Source organism: Aspergillus homomorphus (assembly GCF_003184865.1).
Source record: "Aspergillus homomorphus CBS 101889 unplaced genomic scaffold BO97scaffold_47, whole genome shotgun sequence".
NCBI lineage: Eukaryota > Fungi > Ascomycota > Eurotiomycetes > Eurotiales > Aspergillaceae > Aspergillus > Aspergillus homomorphus.
Window position 1 is genome coordinate 225,203 of NW_020291933.1, and position 14,230 is coordinate 239,432.

The 14,230-nt window shown below is 53.9% G+C and overlaps 6 protein-coding genes across 6 annotated transcripts; 2 read left to right on the top strand and 4 right to left on the bottom strand.

The window, feature by feature from the left end:
- Window positions 1–213: 213 nt before the first annotated feature.
- Window positions 214–1,686, top strand: BO97DRAFT_353939 (putative dimethylallyl tryptophan synthase; the record flags this gene model as incomplete). Its single annotated transcript, XM_025692074.1, has 3 exons — window positions 214–1,222; window positions 1,295–1,508; window positions 1,581–1,686. 3 exons carry the CDS (start codon window positions 214–216, stop codon window positions 1,684–1,686), a joined length of 1,329 nt encoding a protein of 442 aa, XP_025547681.1.
- Window positions 1,687–2,214: 528 nt separating this feature from the next.
- On the bottom strand, window positions 2,215–4,985 carry BO97DRAFT_437613 (FAD-binding domain-containing protein; the record flags this gene model as incomplete). Its single annotated transcript, XM_025697863.1, has 4 exons — window positions 2,215–3,177; window positions 3,236–3,753; window positions 3,923–4,074; window positions 4,969–4,985. 4 exons carry the CDS (start codon window positions 4,983–4,985, stop codon window positions 2,215–2,217), a joined length of 1,650 nt encoding a protein of 549 aa, XP_025547682.1.
- Window positions 4,986–5,398: 413 nt separating this feature from the next.
- On the top strand, window positions 5,399–7,127 carry BO97DRAFT_408324 (beta-lactamase/transpeptidase-like protein). The gene has a single exon (XM_025695829.1). The coding sequence runs from the start codon at window positions 5,423–5,425 to the stop codon at window positions 7,043–7,045; it is 1,623 nt and encodes a 540-aa protein (XP_025547683.1). The 5' UTR covers window positions 5,399–5,422; the 3' UTR covers window positions 7,046–7,127.
- Window positions 7,128–8,178: 1,051 nt separating this feature from the next.
- Window positions 8,179–9,134, bottom strand: BO97DRAFT_203963 (class I SAM-dependent methyltransferase). Its single transcript, XM_025690544.1, has one exon. The coding sequence runs from the start codon at window positions 9,070–9,072 to the stop codon at window positions 8,263–8,265; it is 810 nt and encodes a 269-aa protein (XP_025547684.1). The 5' UTR covers window positions 9,073–9,134; the 3' UTR covers window positions 8,179–8,262.
- Window positions 9,135–9,876: 742 nt separating this feature from the next.
- BO97DRAFT_353890 (uncharacterized protein) lies at window positions 9,877–10,605 on the bottom strand (the record flags this gene model as incomplete). The annotated part of the gene is made up of 1 exon (XM_025692070.1): window positions 9,877–10,605. The coding sequence occupies one exon, from the start codon at window positions 10,603–10,605 to the stop codon at window positions 9,877–9,879; it is 729 nt and encodes a 242-aa protein (XP_025547685.1).
- A 916-nt stretch (window positions 10,606–11,521) lies between these two features.
- BO97DRAFT_311003 (intradiol ring-cleavage dioxygenase) lies at window positions 11,522–12,532 on the bottom strand (the record flags this gene model as incomplete). The annotated part of the gene is made up of 2 exons (XM_025691223.1): window positions 11,522–11,850; window positions 11,908–12,532. Coding segments are annotated over 2 exons (954 nt in total), but the record flags the coding sequence as incomplete, so codon positions are not given.
- Window positions 12,533–14,230: the final 1,698 nt, after the last annotated feature.

Below are 14,230 nucleotides of genomic sequence, written 5' to 3' on the forward strand. Positions count from 1 at the left end.
CACCGTAAGTATCGGGCAAGGCAGACTAGCATCCTTCTCGATTATAGGATACGAGATCCGAAGCTTCTGAGTGTTTGTTGTTGAATTAGAACCCGAGACTATGATGCTATAAACTGGTTTAAAGCCTGCTCGAAGTGTGGTAAAATCACAGCCCATCAGATTAACCCGCCTCAATCGATACAACTCAGCACTACAGCCAGCAAGCCTTACATCATGAGTGCTACGGCGCAAAAGGAGCCCTCATTTGCCGCGCCGGAAGCTGTGCCATCTCCATACACCTCCCTCAGCCATGCGCTTCTCTTCCAAAACCAAGACGAGCATGATTGGTGGCACCGTGCCGGGCCGGTTCTGGGCCAGATGCTACTGAACGCTGACTACGACGTGCACAAACAATACCAGTACCTCGCGTTCTTCGCACATCACGTAGTTCCTGCTCTGGGCCCAGCCCCAGATAACCCCCGACCCAACCTCTACCGCGGCGTCTTCAACCTCGAGTTCAGCCAGAATTTCCAGCAGGCAGGATGCATCATCCGCCTCGCCTTCCTCCCAGTCAGCTACCTTGCCGGTGTCCCCGGGCGTGACTCGTTCAACCGACTGCTGGCACCAGAGGTCCTCGCTCGCTTCGCCCAGCTAGACGGCATTGAGCTAGACCTCCAGGTCTACCAGCAGCTTGTCAGCGAGCTCGCGCTCACCCGACAGGAAGAAGACCGTCTTGCTAGCGAAGGTCCCCTACCACCGATCTTCAAAACCCAGAATGGCATCGCGCTGGACCTACGCAAAGATGGCAAGATGACCGTCAAGCTGTACACGTTCCTGCTGGGCAAGTCGCTGGCGACCGCCACCCCAGTCTCGACACTGGCCTTCAATGCAATCCGCAGGTTGGACCAGGGTGCTAAGCGCTTTGAGGCGGGTCTGCAGCCGATCCAAGCCTTCCTGGATAGCAAACAGGGGACCCTTGACGAGATGTTGCCTGCCTTTCCCACGGCATTCCACCCGCGCGGCATGATCCAGATCGGCTGCGACCTGGTGGACATTTCGCGCACGCGCTTCAAGATATACCTGCACGACTACATTGTGGATTCGAACCGCCTAGCTGAGCTGTGGACGCTGGATGGACGCTTGAAGGAAGCCCACTGCCCTGGCCTCGACAAGGGGCTAGAGATCCTCCGCGAGCTCTGGTCGATCCTCCAGGTTCGCGAGGGATATCATCTCCCCTTCGCGTGTGCACCGAAGGCAGAGTCGAAGACTATAAACGCCGCCGACACCGTGATAACGCCCGGTCAGACCAGCACAGGCGAACCCTCGAAGCCTCAATTCTACTATGACCAGCAGTTTCTCATCGTCAACTACGAGATTCACCCCGGCGACCCGTGGCCTCGCCCCAAGGCGTATTTCCCGCTGTTTGGAATGTCGGAGAACGCGGTTGTTGACGCCGTGGTTGCTTTCTTTGAAGGGCTTGGCTGGACGCAGCATGCTGGGATGTATCGGGAGCATGTGATTTCGTGCTTGTGAGTTTGCCTCTTTCTTCCTTTCCTTGTTATCTTGCCCCATACCGTCCATTGACATGAACTGCTCATTAGCCCGAAGTGCGACCTTGAGAACACAACCGATGTTCAGTTCTGGCTTTCGTTTTCGTATTCTCCAAAGACTGGGCCGTATACTACCGTGTATTACCGGCGGATTTAAGGGTCACGTCAGGCTATTGGTCAGGGAAATGCGTCACGGTCGTGTTTCTTGTTCTGGACCTAGTCGTTGAGGAATGTGGCAGGACATTGCTGGGTATAATTCGAATTGTGGGAACCACTCAGCTCTAAGTCGTAAAATCCAGCTGTTAATCTATTTTCTTAGTTGGGAAATACTCATGTTTGGGTCCACTTGTCAGCGTAGTTCGTAGCAATGTGCACTCTGCGTAGTTGTGAGAGAGAGCAATACGAGAGGCTCACAGACCGCTACCCATAGCCCCGTCGTATATTGAGTCAGAGGTCCAACTCTACAAGTGTCGAGGGAGTATAGAGGGGTCCTAACTGAGAATCGCTTTAGCAAGAAAGGAGAGCGAGGCCGAAAGTTTATTTATTAAAATGATTTCTTTTACGAAACCCCCTCTAAATTGCCACTGTTATGGATATATTCATGAAAAACTTCTACGCTTGCAGCCTACATCCATGTGCCGAGGGCGAAAATCCTCTACCAGACACAGAAATATCCCAACGAGATCTAGACACGACAAATTCCCTCATCGTCCCAATGCTCACTCCCAACTCCCATCCTAACTATAAACAGCCCCTCCGGGTCCCACCTCTGCTTGACCTCATACAACCGCTGGTAGTTCTCACCCCAAAACGCCACCCGTGCATCTGGTTCTTCGATATTAGCCACATTGTAATACGCGCCCAGAGGCGGGACCTGCAAAGCCCGAACGAACGGCAACTGGCTATTCAGCATAGTCTTCGTCATGGAGGTAGAGGGCAAAACACGCCGGATCGTCAATAGTAGCCCGGCCTCCCGCCACGCAGGAAGTAGAGCGCTATCGACGATGTCTGCATTGGCCTTGACCTGGCCGCCGACCGACATGAGGATCTCGACCGAGTCGCCCACGATGTACTCCAAGCGAGACAGTACATCCGTTATGCGAGACGTCCCGTTAGGGGCGAAGAAGTTTTCCTCGGAGACAAGCACGGATCCCTCGATCAGCCCAAACCCCGCGGTGTTGAGCTGTCTGGGAACGTTGAGCCAGGTGGACATCTGAGGGTAGACTTTCAGCTCAGACGTGTAGACGCCTGCTAACCCGCGGATTTTCAAAACGTCATGCATGCTGCTAAACTGCCGCTCGATGCGCCCCTTGTCGCTGATGTTGACGAAAAGGATATGCGCCTCCAGCACGGCGCGAGTTGCCTCGAACCTGGGGACGATGATTGCGCTGGTGGCGTTCTTCATGCGTTTCAACGCAGGAAGTATATTTGTAAGCTCGGCCGTGATATCCCAAATGGCCTGATCGCCCCCAACCGTGCCATTGTATTGTCTGGGAACCGCCGCCGTCAAGACGAAATGCACGGCTGGGACGTCAGGATACGCGCGGATGGTTGTGTTGACGACCACCCCAAACGTCCCTCCGCCACCTCCTCGCAACGCCCAGAAAAGTTCCTCATTCTGATACTCATTTGCAACGACCAGATCTCCCTATCACACGACCGTCAGCCCCATCTCCACCCTATCATTGACAGAATATGATACTCACCTGAGCAGTAACAACCCACATCTCCAAAGCATTATCTGAGGCAGTTCCGTACGCAGGGCCCAACAATGACAGCCCCCCGCCCTGCAAAAACCCACCCACCAGACCAACAGAGCTACATGTTCCTGTTACCACATTTACGCCGTTCATCCGTCCGGCCGCCAGGGCCTCGAGCCCGAGGACCCCAGCCCCGAGCGTCACAGCGTGCCCACGCGACCTCATTCCACCCTGAGGGGTAAAGTCTCGATCGAAGTGCATCGCCTTCAGGCGACTTACATTGATCTGGAACGAGCCGTATCCGCTTGACCTGCCGATGCCGTCGTGGCCTGTGTTGCGAATCGCAACGTGCAGGTTATGGCGGCGGGCGAAGCTAACGGCGTGCTGGATCTCTTCTGCTGAGTGCGCGAGGATACCGTAGACGGGGATCCGGCCTTGGGTGCAGGGGACGGTGCGGGGGGTGTGGACGAAGCAGCTGCTGTTGGTGATTGGGGAGGTTTCCCAGGTTGTGGATTGGAGCGCGCCTGGATAGAGGGGTTGAGTTAGTTATTGCGTCTCGTTGTTCATGGTATGGGATGGAATGAAGGAGCCGGAGGTGATTATGAGGAAACATGCCTGGTTCTTCGATGCGCCAGAGGGAATCATGCGTCGACTTCTGGGCGATGGCGCACCGAGCCTGATCGAAGTCTTTACCGTGGCATACCGAGCCCACGGGTCGGATTTGGATAAGATGTCCGTTCACAGTTGCGTTGAAGAGATTCCACTCGTGTGTTGATGGCCAGCACGGATCATGAGGTAGACAACGGCAGTTTCTTGGGCTAATGGTTGGCGTGGAAGCAGTCTCCCTGGGTAAAAGCAAGAACAAAGAGTAAATAGCAAAGGTGGTTATCGATAAAAAATACATTGCGGTTTGTTTGAGGTCTCCGACCGTCTCCTGCCAAGGTCAAAACGGTGGTATGATTCTCATAAGTATCCGAGACAAACGACGACTCAACTACACATTTCTACGGCCACGAAGGAGGCATTGATCCAGACATAATTTTCCGACCTGACGACGAACACGAGTTCGAACATGGAACCATAGATATCTGCTTAAAATTGGTCATTGAATTGAGGGCTGTGGATGGTGATGTTTCAGGAGGTAGGGTGGGACGAAGTGCGTAGGTTGAATACGAGAGTTCGGCGGATGCCTACGAGTTGTCTGCTTACCGTTTGGCTTACTATATGCTCATCGTATACTCTGAGTCGGAACACAATTTCCGAGACTCCAAGGTGCTGAGTATACTTTTGATGCTACGAGGGAATTTTCAAATGTAATGGCTCGCCCATGCTGTCCTCGTGTAAGTTGTCTCTATGACGGATATTGGTCCTAGCATCACGCATATCTCGTGTAGCCAAACTGAATCCGAGCGCTCAGCTGGAGCCGTGCTTAGCAATTCTATTTCAAGACCTAACGGCATGAATACCATATGGAAAGGGGCAGAACTCAGCATGGCGTGCCTTCGTATTGAGCGGGCACGACACCTTGATGTTATGCAGCAATGGTGTCCGAATTGTTGGAATCTCTTCGCATGCATACGACTGCACCAGAAGCTCAGCATCCGTATATTCCTTGCTGCCTGGATGTAATTCCTCCTGTCTATACAGAAAACGAGAACCTACTTTGCTATTTATGTATGGGAGCTCTGCCGCTGAGTATGTGAAAAATGCCAATAAGTCGATTAGTCAGGAGAAAAGACGAGATAGTAGTAGGCATCTCTAGATTCATCATCTATGTCAGAAACAAAATAAGCGACAATGTTAAACGTCACTAATCTCGCATCCGGACAGTAGGAACCGCTGGGCACGATCAACGACACTTAGACTCAAGATCGCTTGCGCCAGCACATCCCCTTTGGCACATTACGCGACTGTGTCAGAATACTGTGTAAACCAACCCTCGATCATCCAAAGCCCCGTCCTCTCAATAGTTTCACCTACACCATATCCCCCAAATCGTAGACAACTAGGGCACATCCCACATAGCCCTATCCCCAACGTCCAAACCGCCAAGAAGCGGGGTTCCGACGGTCTTCCCCTTAGCGTCACTCGGACCAGCACATTCCCGAACGAGGACAAGCGACTAGATAAGCAGACGAAACCCAGTGAATTCAAACTCCACCCCCACCACACCACCTCCCTCTCTCCCACAAGATGTCCCAAGATACCGTGCAACACCTCCTCGAGACTATCCCCCTCCGCTACAGCGGTCCCGGCGGCGCCATCGCCATCCTCAAAGACGGACATGTCCTCGGCCAACGCGTCTGGGGCTACGCAGACGTCGAGCAGCGCTTGCACCTCACGCCGGAAACCCGGATGCCGATCTGCTCCATCACGAAGCAATTCGTGTGTGCGCTACTCCTAGACCTGAAACGCAACCCCACCCCCGCGATGCTGGCAGCAGGCACGGGCGACATCGACGCGCAATTCGAGGTCAAGCTGCGCGAGATCCTGCACCCTGAGCTATTCACCGGCAACAGCGAGAGCGGGCTGAGGCTGGATCATCTGTGTGACATGCAATCGGGATTAAGGGATTACTGGGCTATGACGGCGCTGTGGGGCGCGAAACCCGAGGATGAGTTCCGCGTCGACCGCGACTGTGCGCCGATGTTGGCGCGGACGAAGTCGTTTCAGTTTGCGCCGGGGACCGAGTATTCGTACTGCAATGTGAACTTTCATGTGTTGGCACGGGTGGTGGAAGGGGTTGCGGGGGAGACGCTGGGGAAGTTGCTGGTGGATCGGGTGCTTGGGCCGGCGGGGATGCGGACGGCGGAGCTCTGTCCGGATAATGATAAGCTGCCGGGTCCGTGTCGCGGGTATGAGGGGACGGAGGAGACCGGGTATGTGGCTGCGGTGAATCGGATGGAGTGGTCGGGGGATGCGGGACTGGTCGCCTCGTTGGAGGATATGGTTGCCTGGGAGAAGCATTTGCATCGTCTTTATACGGATAAGGACAGCTGGTATTATCGCGTCGCGCAGCCGAATACCTTCGCTGACGGGACGCCTGCGCCGTATCACTATGGGCTGAGTCGTGGCGCTCTGAACGGCGTGGATACCCTGGGCCATGCGGGTGCCCTGCGCGGCTGGCGCAGTCATCGGCGGCATGCGCTGCAGGCTGGTCTGTCGGTGATTGTGATGATCAACCATGAAGCGGATGTTATGGGTGCTGTGGACTATGCCCTGCGCGCGCTGCTGCAGCAGCCTGCGCTGCAGTATGCGCCCGTGGAGCCGAGCCCAGCGTGGACCGGGAGTTTTCTGGACAAGGAGACGCAGCTGGCTGTGCGCATTCGCGCTGGATCCAGGCCGGGCGAGCTGGTCTTTGCTTACGCAGGCCATCCGGAGACTATCAGGCTGATGGCCCCTACTCATGGTGAAGCACCGGGTACAACCGCGAGTATTGAAGGGGACATTTTGCGCATGCACCGTGTCAAGGAGAACAGAAAGCTCGAGGCTCATAGGCTGATCCCCCACGACAAGAGCTTTAAGGACCCATCACTTGCCGGGACTTATGTTTGTGCCGAGGCAGAATCGACCTTCCACTGCTGGGGCGAGGCGGGGCTCCTATACGGGGAACTGGATGGATATCTCGGCCGGGGAACGGCGACTGCGATGAGGTACCTTGGGGATGATGTGTGGGTGTTGGCCTGCCCTCGGGGGCTCGATGCACCTGCCCCGGGAGACTGGACAGTGGTCTTTCATCGTGATGAAAGCGGCGTGGCCACCGGATTTAGGATTGGGTGTTGGCTAGCGAGAGGGATTGAATTCGTGAGGGCATAGTGCTAATCTCGATGTAAACTTGAATCGTAGATCTTTTTTAGTAGGCGAAGCCTTCATACCTCCTGTTGCCTGAGGTAGCATGTTCTCTCAAGACGCGATGGAGGCAGGTGGGCATTTTCCTTGCCAAACAAGCATCTCTTCAAACTTTAGTATACTCAGCCTAAGGGCAGGTCGTAAACAACAGCCAGCAAGACTGATTCACGGTGCCACAACTGTGTGCGCACAAAATGTTATTTCCGCCCTTACTCGAATACCTAGCAGGTCGATCGAGTCTCGTGGCTGTCTATCAATGTGCCTCTCCATTATTTTCTATTCAAGCCTTTTACAAGTAAGTCTGCTGACACTCCACACTAGAGCTAGTGATAATGTTTCTACAGTCGCTATCGTTGAGATAGTAAGGATTCAGACATCATGAGAGGATCAACTATCGCAACGTCCCAAGGGGCGAACGGATTGGTGTCTCCAGCTACCAATTGCACCTTTGTCCTATATTCAAATGATCCGACTCCATCTACTTCCTAATTCAACATTCCCAACTAATGCTTCAAGCTCCAAGATATGTTGGTTGCTGCTAGAGTTGATTCTCTTTCCCAAAATCAGGATCCTTCTTCGCTCCTCTCAATCGGGATTGCTTTTGTCTCGTCCTGCGGTAGCCTACTCTCAACTCCAACCTAACCACACCTCCGGAAAGATAGTTTAGACGGTTGTTCGACCTTTGCCTGAGATATTAGCTGAACATAAGGCGCCCGTGCAAGTCTGTGAGCTGATAAGAGGTATGGTTCACCACCATTACCAAAAGAGCAGATGGCGGCCAACGAAAGAGGTCTCAATTGTATGCAACACTTTGACCAAGACTTAATCAATTCCTCCTATCACTACTCTTAGACGTCAGGGTCCTCAACTCGTGTGTGCTGGGATGGCCACATGGTCGTATCTGGTAGGAGGTAGACTCGTGATTCGTATTGAAGGGGCGTTTTGAAGTAACGCTGGAACAGTAAGAATCAATGACAACTAAGAACAAAGAGACGAAAATCTACAGTAAACATCGGAGTTAAGCCCTAATCCGGCCTGGCTCTACTAACATCATGATTGGACGCGAATCATGAAATTCCCAGCCCTATTAGACCAAGCATCCGCTGCAAATACAGGCAAGACCAGGTGCCCATAATTCCAAATACATATATCATGCCAAACAAGCACGACCCCAACAAAAACCCTCAAACTCTTCGACAAACAACCTCCGCACTCGGAATTGAGATCCACGCATCGCGATCCTCCCCCCACTCCTTCCACACATCAGAAATACTCTCGAGCTCCCGCTCAGTCGCAAAGCCATGCTCAAGCGCACCCTTCGCGAACGCCGACTTCACCGCACGCTCCCGCCACGTCTCACTCCACCAGCTTACCTCCTCAGGACGTGCAAAACACCACGAACTAACCGCACAGTCCACCTCTTCGAAACCGGCCCTCCGCGCCCAGACATGCAAATACCGGCCCGCATTCGGCTCGCCCCCGTTCCTCCGCGCGACACGATCATACAATTCCTGCCACCGCTTTAACCCAGGCAACTCGGGATACCACATGAAAGCAGCATAGTCTGCCTCACGAGCGGCGACGATACCGCCGATCTTGCACACGCGCCGCATTTCCGCCAGGATGGCCGTGGGGTCAGCGACGTGCTGGAGGACTTGGTGGCAGAAGACGACGTCGAAGGACTCGTCGGCGTAGGGGAGGGCGTTGGCGTCGCCGGCGACGAAGTCGATGTTGGTGAGCCCGCGCGAGGCGGCGAGCTGGCGCGCTGCGGGGAGGATGTCGCCGGCCATCTCCAGGCCCGTGACGTGGCCCTGCGGCACGTAGGTTGCCAGGTCGACAGTGATGGTGCCCGGGCCGCAGCCGATGTCTAGGATCTTCATGTGTGGTTGCAGGTGAGTGAGCAGGAAGCGCGCGGAGTTTAGGGCTGTGCGTTGGCCGTGGCTGCGGAGGACGGAGGCGTGGTGCCCGTGTGTGTAGGTTGCTTTTTCGGCCATTGTATCGTGGAATAAGCGGGTAAGAAGACGAAGGAGAGATGATGAGAAAATGAACAATGAAATGTGTGTGCATATCTGGGATGTTGAGAATGTTTGGATGGTTTTATAGTTGCTTCGGGCGTTGTAGTTCGAGGCCGATATCGGCGCTGCTCGACTACGCTAATGCAGGGTGCATGTGCTCAGGATGATGCGCAAGCGCTGCCGGCTTACTCAGTCTTGTGATGCATTGGAGTGATTTACGGAGAACGAGTCCCGCCATCCATGCATGTTTACTGGTTAGATTGGTCATCTCTAAGGCATCCCAATCAACGACAACACAATTCACGCCAGAAAAGAGAGATGGACCAGACACAGAGCACGGATCAATGATCTAAGGAAGACGGTCCGGAACGCGACGGTGGAGAATCCACCAGATGCCAAGAAACAGGTTCAAGTTCTAGGGGCATTGCGGTTATTTCAATGGGAACTATATATTGGACGTGCGCTCTCATACATAGTTACGATTTTTCGCTTCTCAACATCCTGCGATAAATCCCTTTGATCTACCAATGTTCGTCTGCACAACAACTCCCGGGCTATCTAGCTCGAGGTTATATGAATGCCTTCTAGATATAGCTAGGAATCACTATAAAGACAGTATTACAGTATTGGTTGTGCAGTGTTATCTTACAGCTGCTAAGCAACTGTGCGCTTTGCACCCTTTGATCACGTCTATATCAATCTTCCTGACTATGTTCTTCAATTGATTTGAACTCCACTTGAATATATAGTCATTAAAAACAACTTATACAACCGGGCGAATTCTCACCATGAACACACTCGATTCCGCTCAAGCACCTCGAGAAAGAAACTATGGTTCCTTTCATGCGGGTGCAGCCATTTGAGCATCTCAGGGGTGATATCCGGCTTATCAGCGGCGAACGTCTCGGTCAGCCACTGGTTCCAGTCCCAATCGACCCAGCGACCCCAGATGTTAGTTTCGCCGAGGCTACGCCACCAGCGCAGGATGGGACTGATGTAGCGCTCGGAGAGAAGGTAGGGGTCGTCGGCGCTATAGACATCAGCGGACGAGCGGCCGATAGTCGCCAGGCCGAAGTCAATGATCACGATGCGCGGCGGACCGGATGACCCGAGGCGCGCCGAAGGGGCCGTGATGAGGACGTTGCGTGGGAACAGGTCGTTGTGACAGAGGTCGCAGGCGTAGAAGCGCGACTCGGCGGTCAAGATCTGGCGCATGATCGCCTTGCGCTCCATCTGGGAGAACTGGCGAGGCGAAAGGCAGGTCATGTCCTTGCCGTTGACGTAGCCGGTCAAGATGAGGCGCACGTCGCGCGACGGCACGGGCCACTCCTCGGACTCAATGCACGTGGACCACGAGCCGTAGTAATGCGGCGCGAGATGTTGGACGTGGTGAACGGCCGCGTGCCGGTACGCGGCGCTCTCGCGCATGTACTGCACCTCCGCGTGGAAGACTGCCGCCGTGGTGCCGCTTGCGCCTCCGTAATGCGGATCGTACAACTTGGCTACGATCATCTTCGACCCGAGCTCACGCTGCGGGAAGCCGTGCTCATCGGTGTACGCAGAGAGGATCTCTTGTACCACCACGATCTGCGCGTCAAATGAGGAACCAACGCGCAGCACCTTGGTCACTACTAGCCGTTTCTCTGCAACACCCCACTTCCCCGGCTGCTCTCCCCGCATGCATGAAAGCGCCCGGTCCAGTTGAATATCCTCGGCGGGGTGGTGCTCGCGCACCACGAACTCAAATCCCAACTCATACGGGGGTTTTTCACGGCAGGTGGACTCTGATTTCCACTGCATGGCTGTTGTATATGCTATATACAGTACAAGTACGGCTCTCCTGATGTATGAATCTCTTCAGAACATGAGTATCTCGTTCCGCTGTATTTATACCCTGGATGCGCTGTTAGCCTCGGGAGCGAAAAGACGTTCTCTCTTCATGGCATAAAGCCATGAAAGCGAGGCAGGTCTCGGGAGTCATTGCTTCTTTATCCAGCAAACCATTCATCTTGGACACCCCACATAACAATACAAAGACATTGTGCGATGATCATCCCTACGCTCAGCATCTGAAAGAAGGCACTTCGTCCGGCCTACGAGTCACATGACCGTCCCGGTACCCTAAGATAGCGGTTCTGCCGGCGTGGTCTTCTGTGCTCTTGCTTCTTTATAAGCGCTCTGCTAGTATACAGTGAATATACAATGGATTGCTCTTTAGTACACAAACATTATCTCAAACAGGCTTTCCGGGGGAGAACCCCCGGACCCCCCTTTCTTTTCAGCTTCCTGGCAACCTCAGTCCTTATAGTAGATCTATAATGCGTTTCGGTGGAGAACCCACGGACCCCCTTTCTCTCAGCCTCCCAGCACCTGAACATCTGAAAACAATGCCTCACAACCCATACTCAAAGTCCCCCTTAGAATAACTCTCGATAGCAGAGGTATCAACCCCAAGCGTGATATAGCCAATCATGCCATTGCGCACATCCCGCCCATCAGCCGGTACAACCGAGATGACAGGACTGAACCCGCCCTCGGTATCCTGCGCGAAGATGGAGTCCTCCGCGTTGGTCGTACGGTTGATCTGGGTGTGCGAGGCGTACGGCTGGAGGGCCATGATCTCGCGCTCGAGCTCCTCAGCGAAGTAGATCTGGCCGGTACTGACGGTGTGGCTGGAGGCGATGGTGCCGTTGGCGCGGAGGGTCCAGTCGGTGTGGACCTGGACATGGATGTGGATGGCTCGTTGGACGTAGAAGCCTGCATCCATCCAGAATCAATGAGCGGTGCGTGTATATGCGTCGGAAAATTACTTACCCGGGAAGATCGTCTTCATCTCCATGATACCGTTCTGATCGGTCGGCCACATGCCGCGCAGGAAGGTGGTGTCGTCGGTGTGCAGGTCCGTCTTCCCGATCTCGAAGTCGGACTCGCTGATGTCCAGTTCGCTCAGCAGCTTCACGAACTCGGTGTTCGGCGAGAGCGCCGTGAAGGACGAGTACGAGCCCGTCGCGTTGCAGTGCCAGAAATCCACCAGCACGTTGGGCAGCGGCTCGCAGGTTGCCATGTCCAGCACACCCACGTCCAGCCAGAGCGGTACGCCGGGTTGGTCTTCGGTCATGTCCTGTCGTAGGGTCTGCGACTGCGGCCACACGTACGGCCCGCGGGTCACCTCCGGGGTCAGCACGCAGGTCTCGTTCTGGATGCTCTCGTAGAACGGGGCTTCGGTCTGGATCTCATAGGTCGCGTTGCGGCCTTCCCAGCGCTTCGCGGGAGAGCGCTTTGCCATGCGCCGCTTGTTGAAGCTGGCGGCGTGCCCCGGGCATCGCTTTGCGAGCTCCTCGCGGCGTTGGAGGGCGTTGCGGGACAGCGGCTCATGAGGGCCGGGGTGCGCGGTGGCCGTCAAGACGGCGGATGCGAGGAGGAGCAGGTTGAAATGCATGGTGATGGATAAGGATGGCACTCTTGCTGACGGGTCGTGAATGGTAACTTTTCCCTGGGACAGCACGGCACATTTATACTTTCACAACCACCCAGCGTCGGCGCAAAAAATTATCTTTACCCGCCGAGTGCACGCTACGTATGCAGTGGAGGCGATCAGCGCAACAACTCTTGGCTGTATACCGTAGTGCGGCCGTCCCCGCCGGCCCGATCCACTCCCAAGCCCTAACCAAGAAGATAAGCTCCTTGCTCCCTGGCATTGCGTCAAATCAGAGCGCAGGTATTGCCTGAAGAACATACCTTGGTATTCTTTTTCATCAATTCCAGTCTTGTCTGACTGGCCAGGAAAGCTGATGCCTAAATCCTACCTGTTGCCAAGCCTCGGATCTGTTATCACGTCATGCATAGAGTTATCGTTCATTTATCCTTGTTCGGATGAAGTATCTGCAGGCCTTCCGAATGTCCGTCGGAATTGTCTGGCAATATGATGCAGCGGAGAGAGTTCTTCACCTTTACGGGATAGGCATAGATCGATCTCCGGAGACTTCTAGCGCAATCTGAGTTGCGGAGGATGATTGGACGACAGGCCTTGGGGTTAAGATTTGTCCTGACGAATCTCTATCAGCAGTACAAGGATTAGCATCTATGAGTAACGACTTGAAAAATAAAACATGGGCTTGAAAGCCCTCGTTATATTCTCGTTTCCGGGTGCAAACATTGTGAATAGATCTCATCACCTTGGCTCGACTACCTTGAACCATCTGGTTCCATAGAAGACTCAAGCAACCGGAGCAAAATCGAACAACAGCCCGCTCATCCTCTTCCAAGTAGCCACATCACAATAAGAATACAGCCAGACCCTACCACAGTACGTATTGCAACGCCGCCGCAAATCTTCAATCCCAGGCCCCAGGATTACCAACCGTGCACAGTATACTAGCCAGTAGCCTATCCTATTGAAGAAACAAAGCACCAGGTAGTCGACTATGAAAACCGGCTTGCTTTCCAAGGGGACCCTCAACGCCCAAGACCAAGCAAGCCAAGCCTAGATAACGAAGTAAACAATCCCGACTTCCGCTGAGTCATCGGGATCTGCGAATCCCGGCTTGTTTGTGGGGTCTGCATGGCCCAATCACGCTGGGACTATCTCACAGGTAAGTAAGTACCTTGCAGGTGTGAGAGATATACTTAGATATGACGTGATGATCGGAGATGCCTTTGGTGTTGGGAGCAGGGGGTTGGATTCTACTGGTGAGAGATATGCATAGGTTTTTACGGAGTAACGTTTGGTGCATGCGCGTTCAGATAGAGCTCAATGGTTAGCTATATTCTACTAAACTGCTGAACATGAGTTTGTGCAGATGATTGATGCGAGTCGATCCATGTTATGTGGCACCTGCTGAATATTCAGAGTTTGCTCTGAAATCTTCGACTGAGGTTCATTCGATGTGTCATATGGAGACTGGGCTCGACGCGTGTGTATCCTCATCTGGGGAGGCTATCGATCTCCGATCCTTATATGTGAACTGGGTGAACCGAAAACAAAAGATCGAAAATTCAGGGAGGGAATTGAACACATGCGAGAATAGTGATTACTTTCTAGACAGTGAATATGCATACTCTAAGCCACAAGTGATCTGCGTCCTCAGCGACGGCGGTCGTCTGCTACGACAAGGGAGTATCTTTCCTCACGCATGGT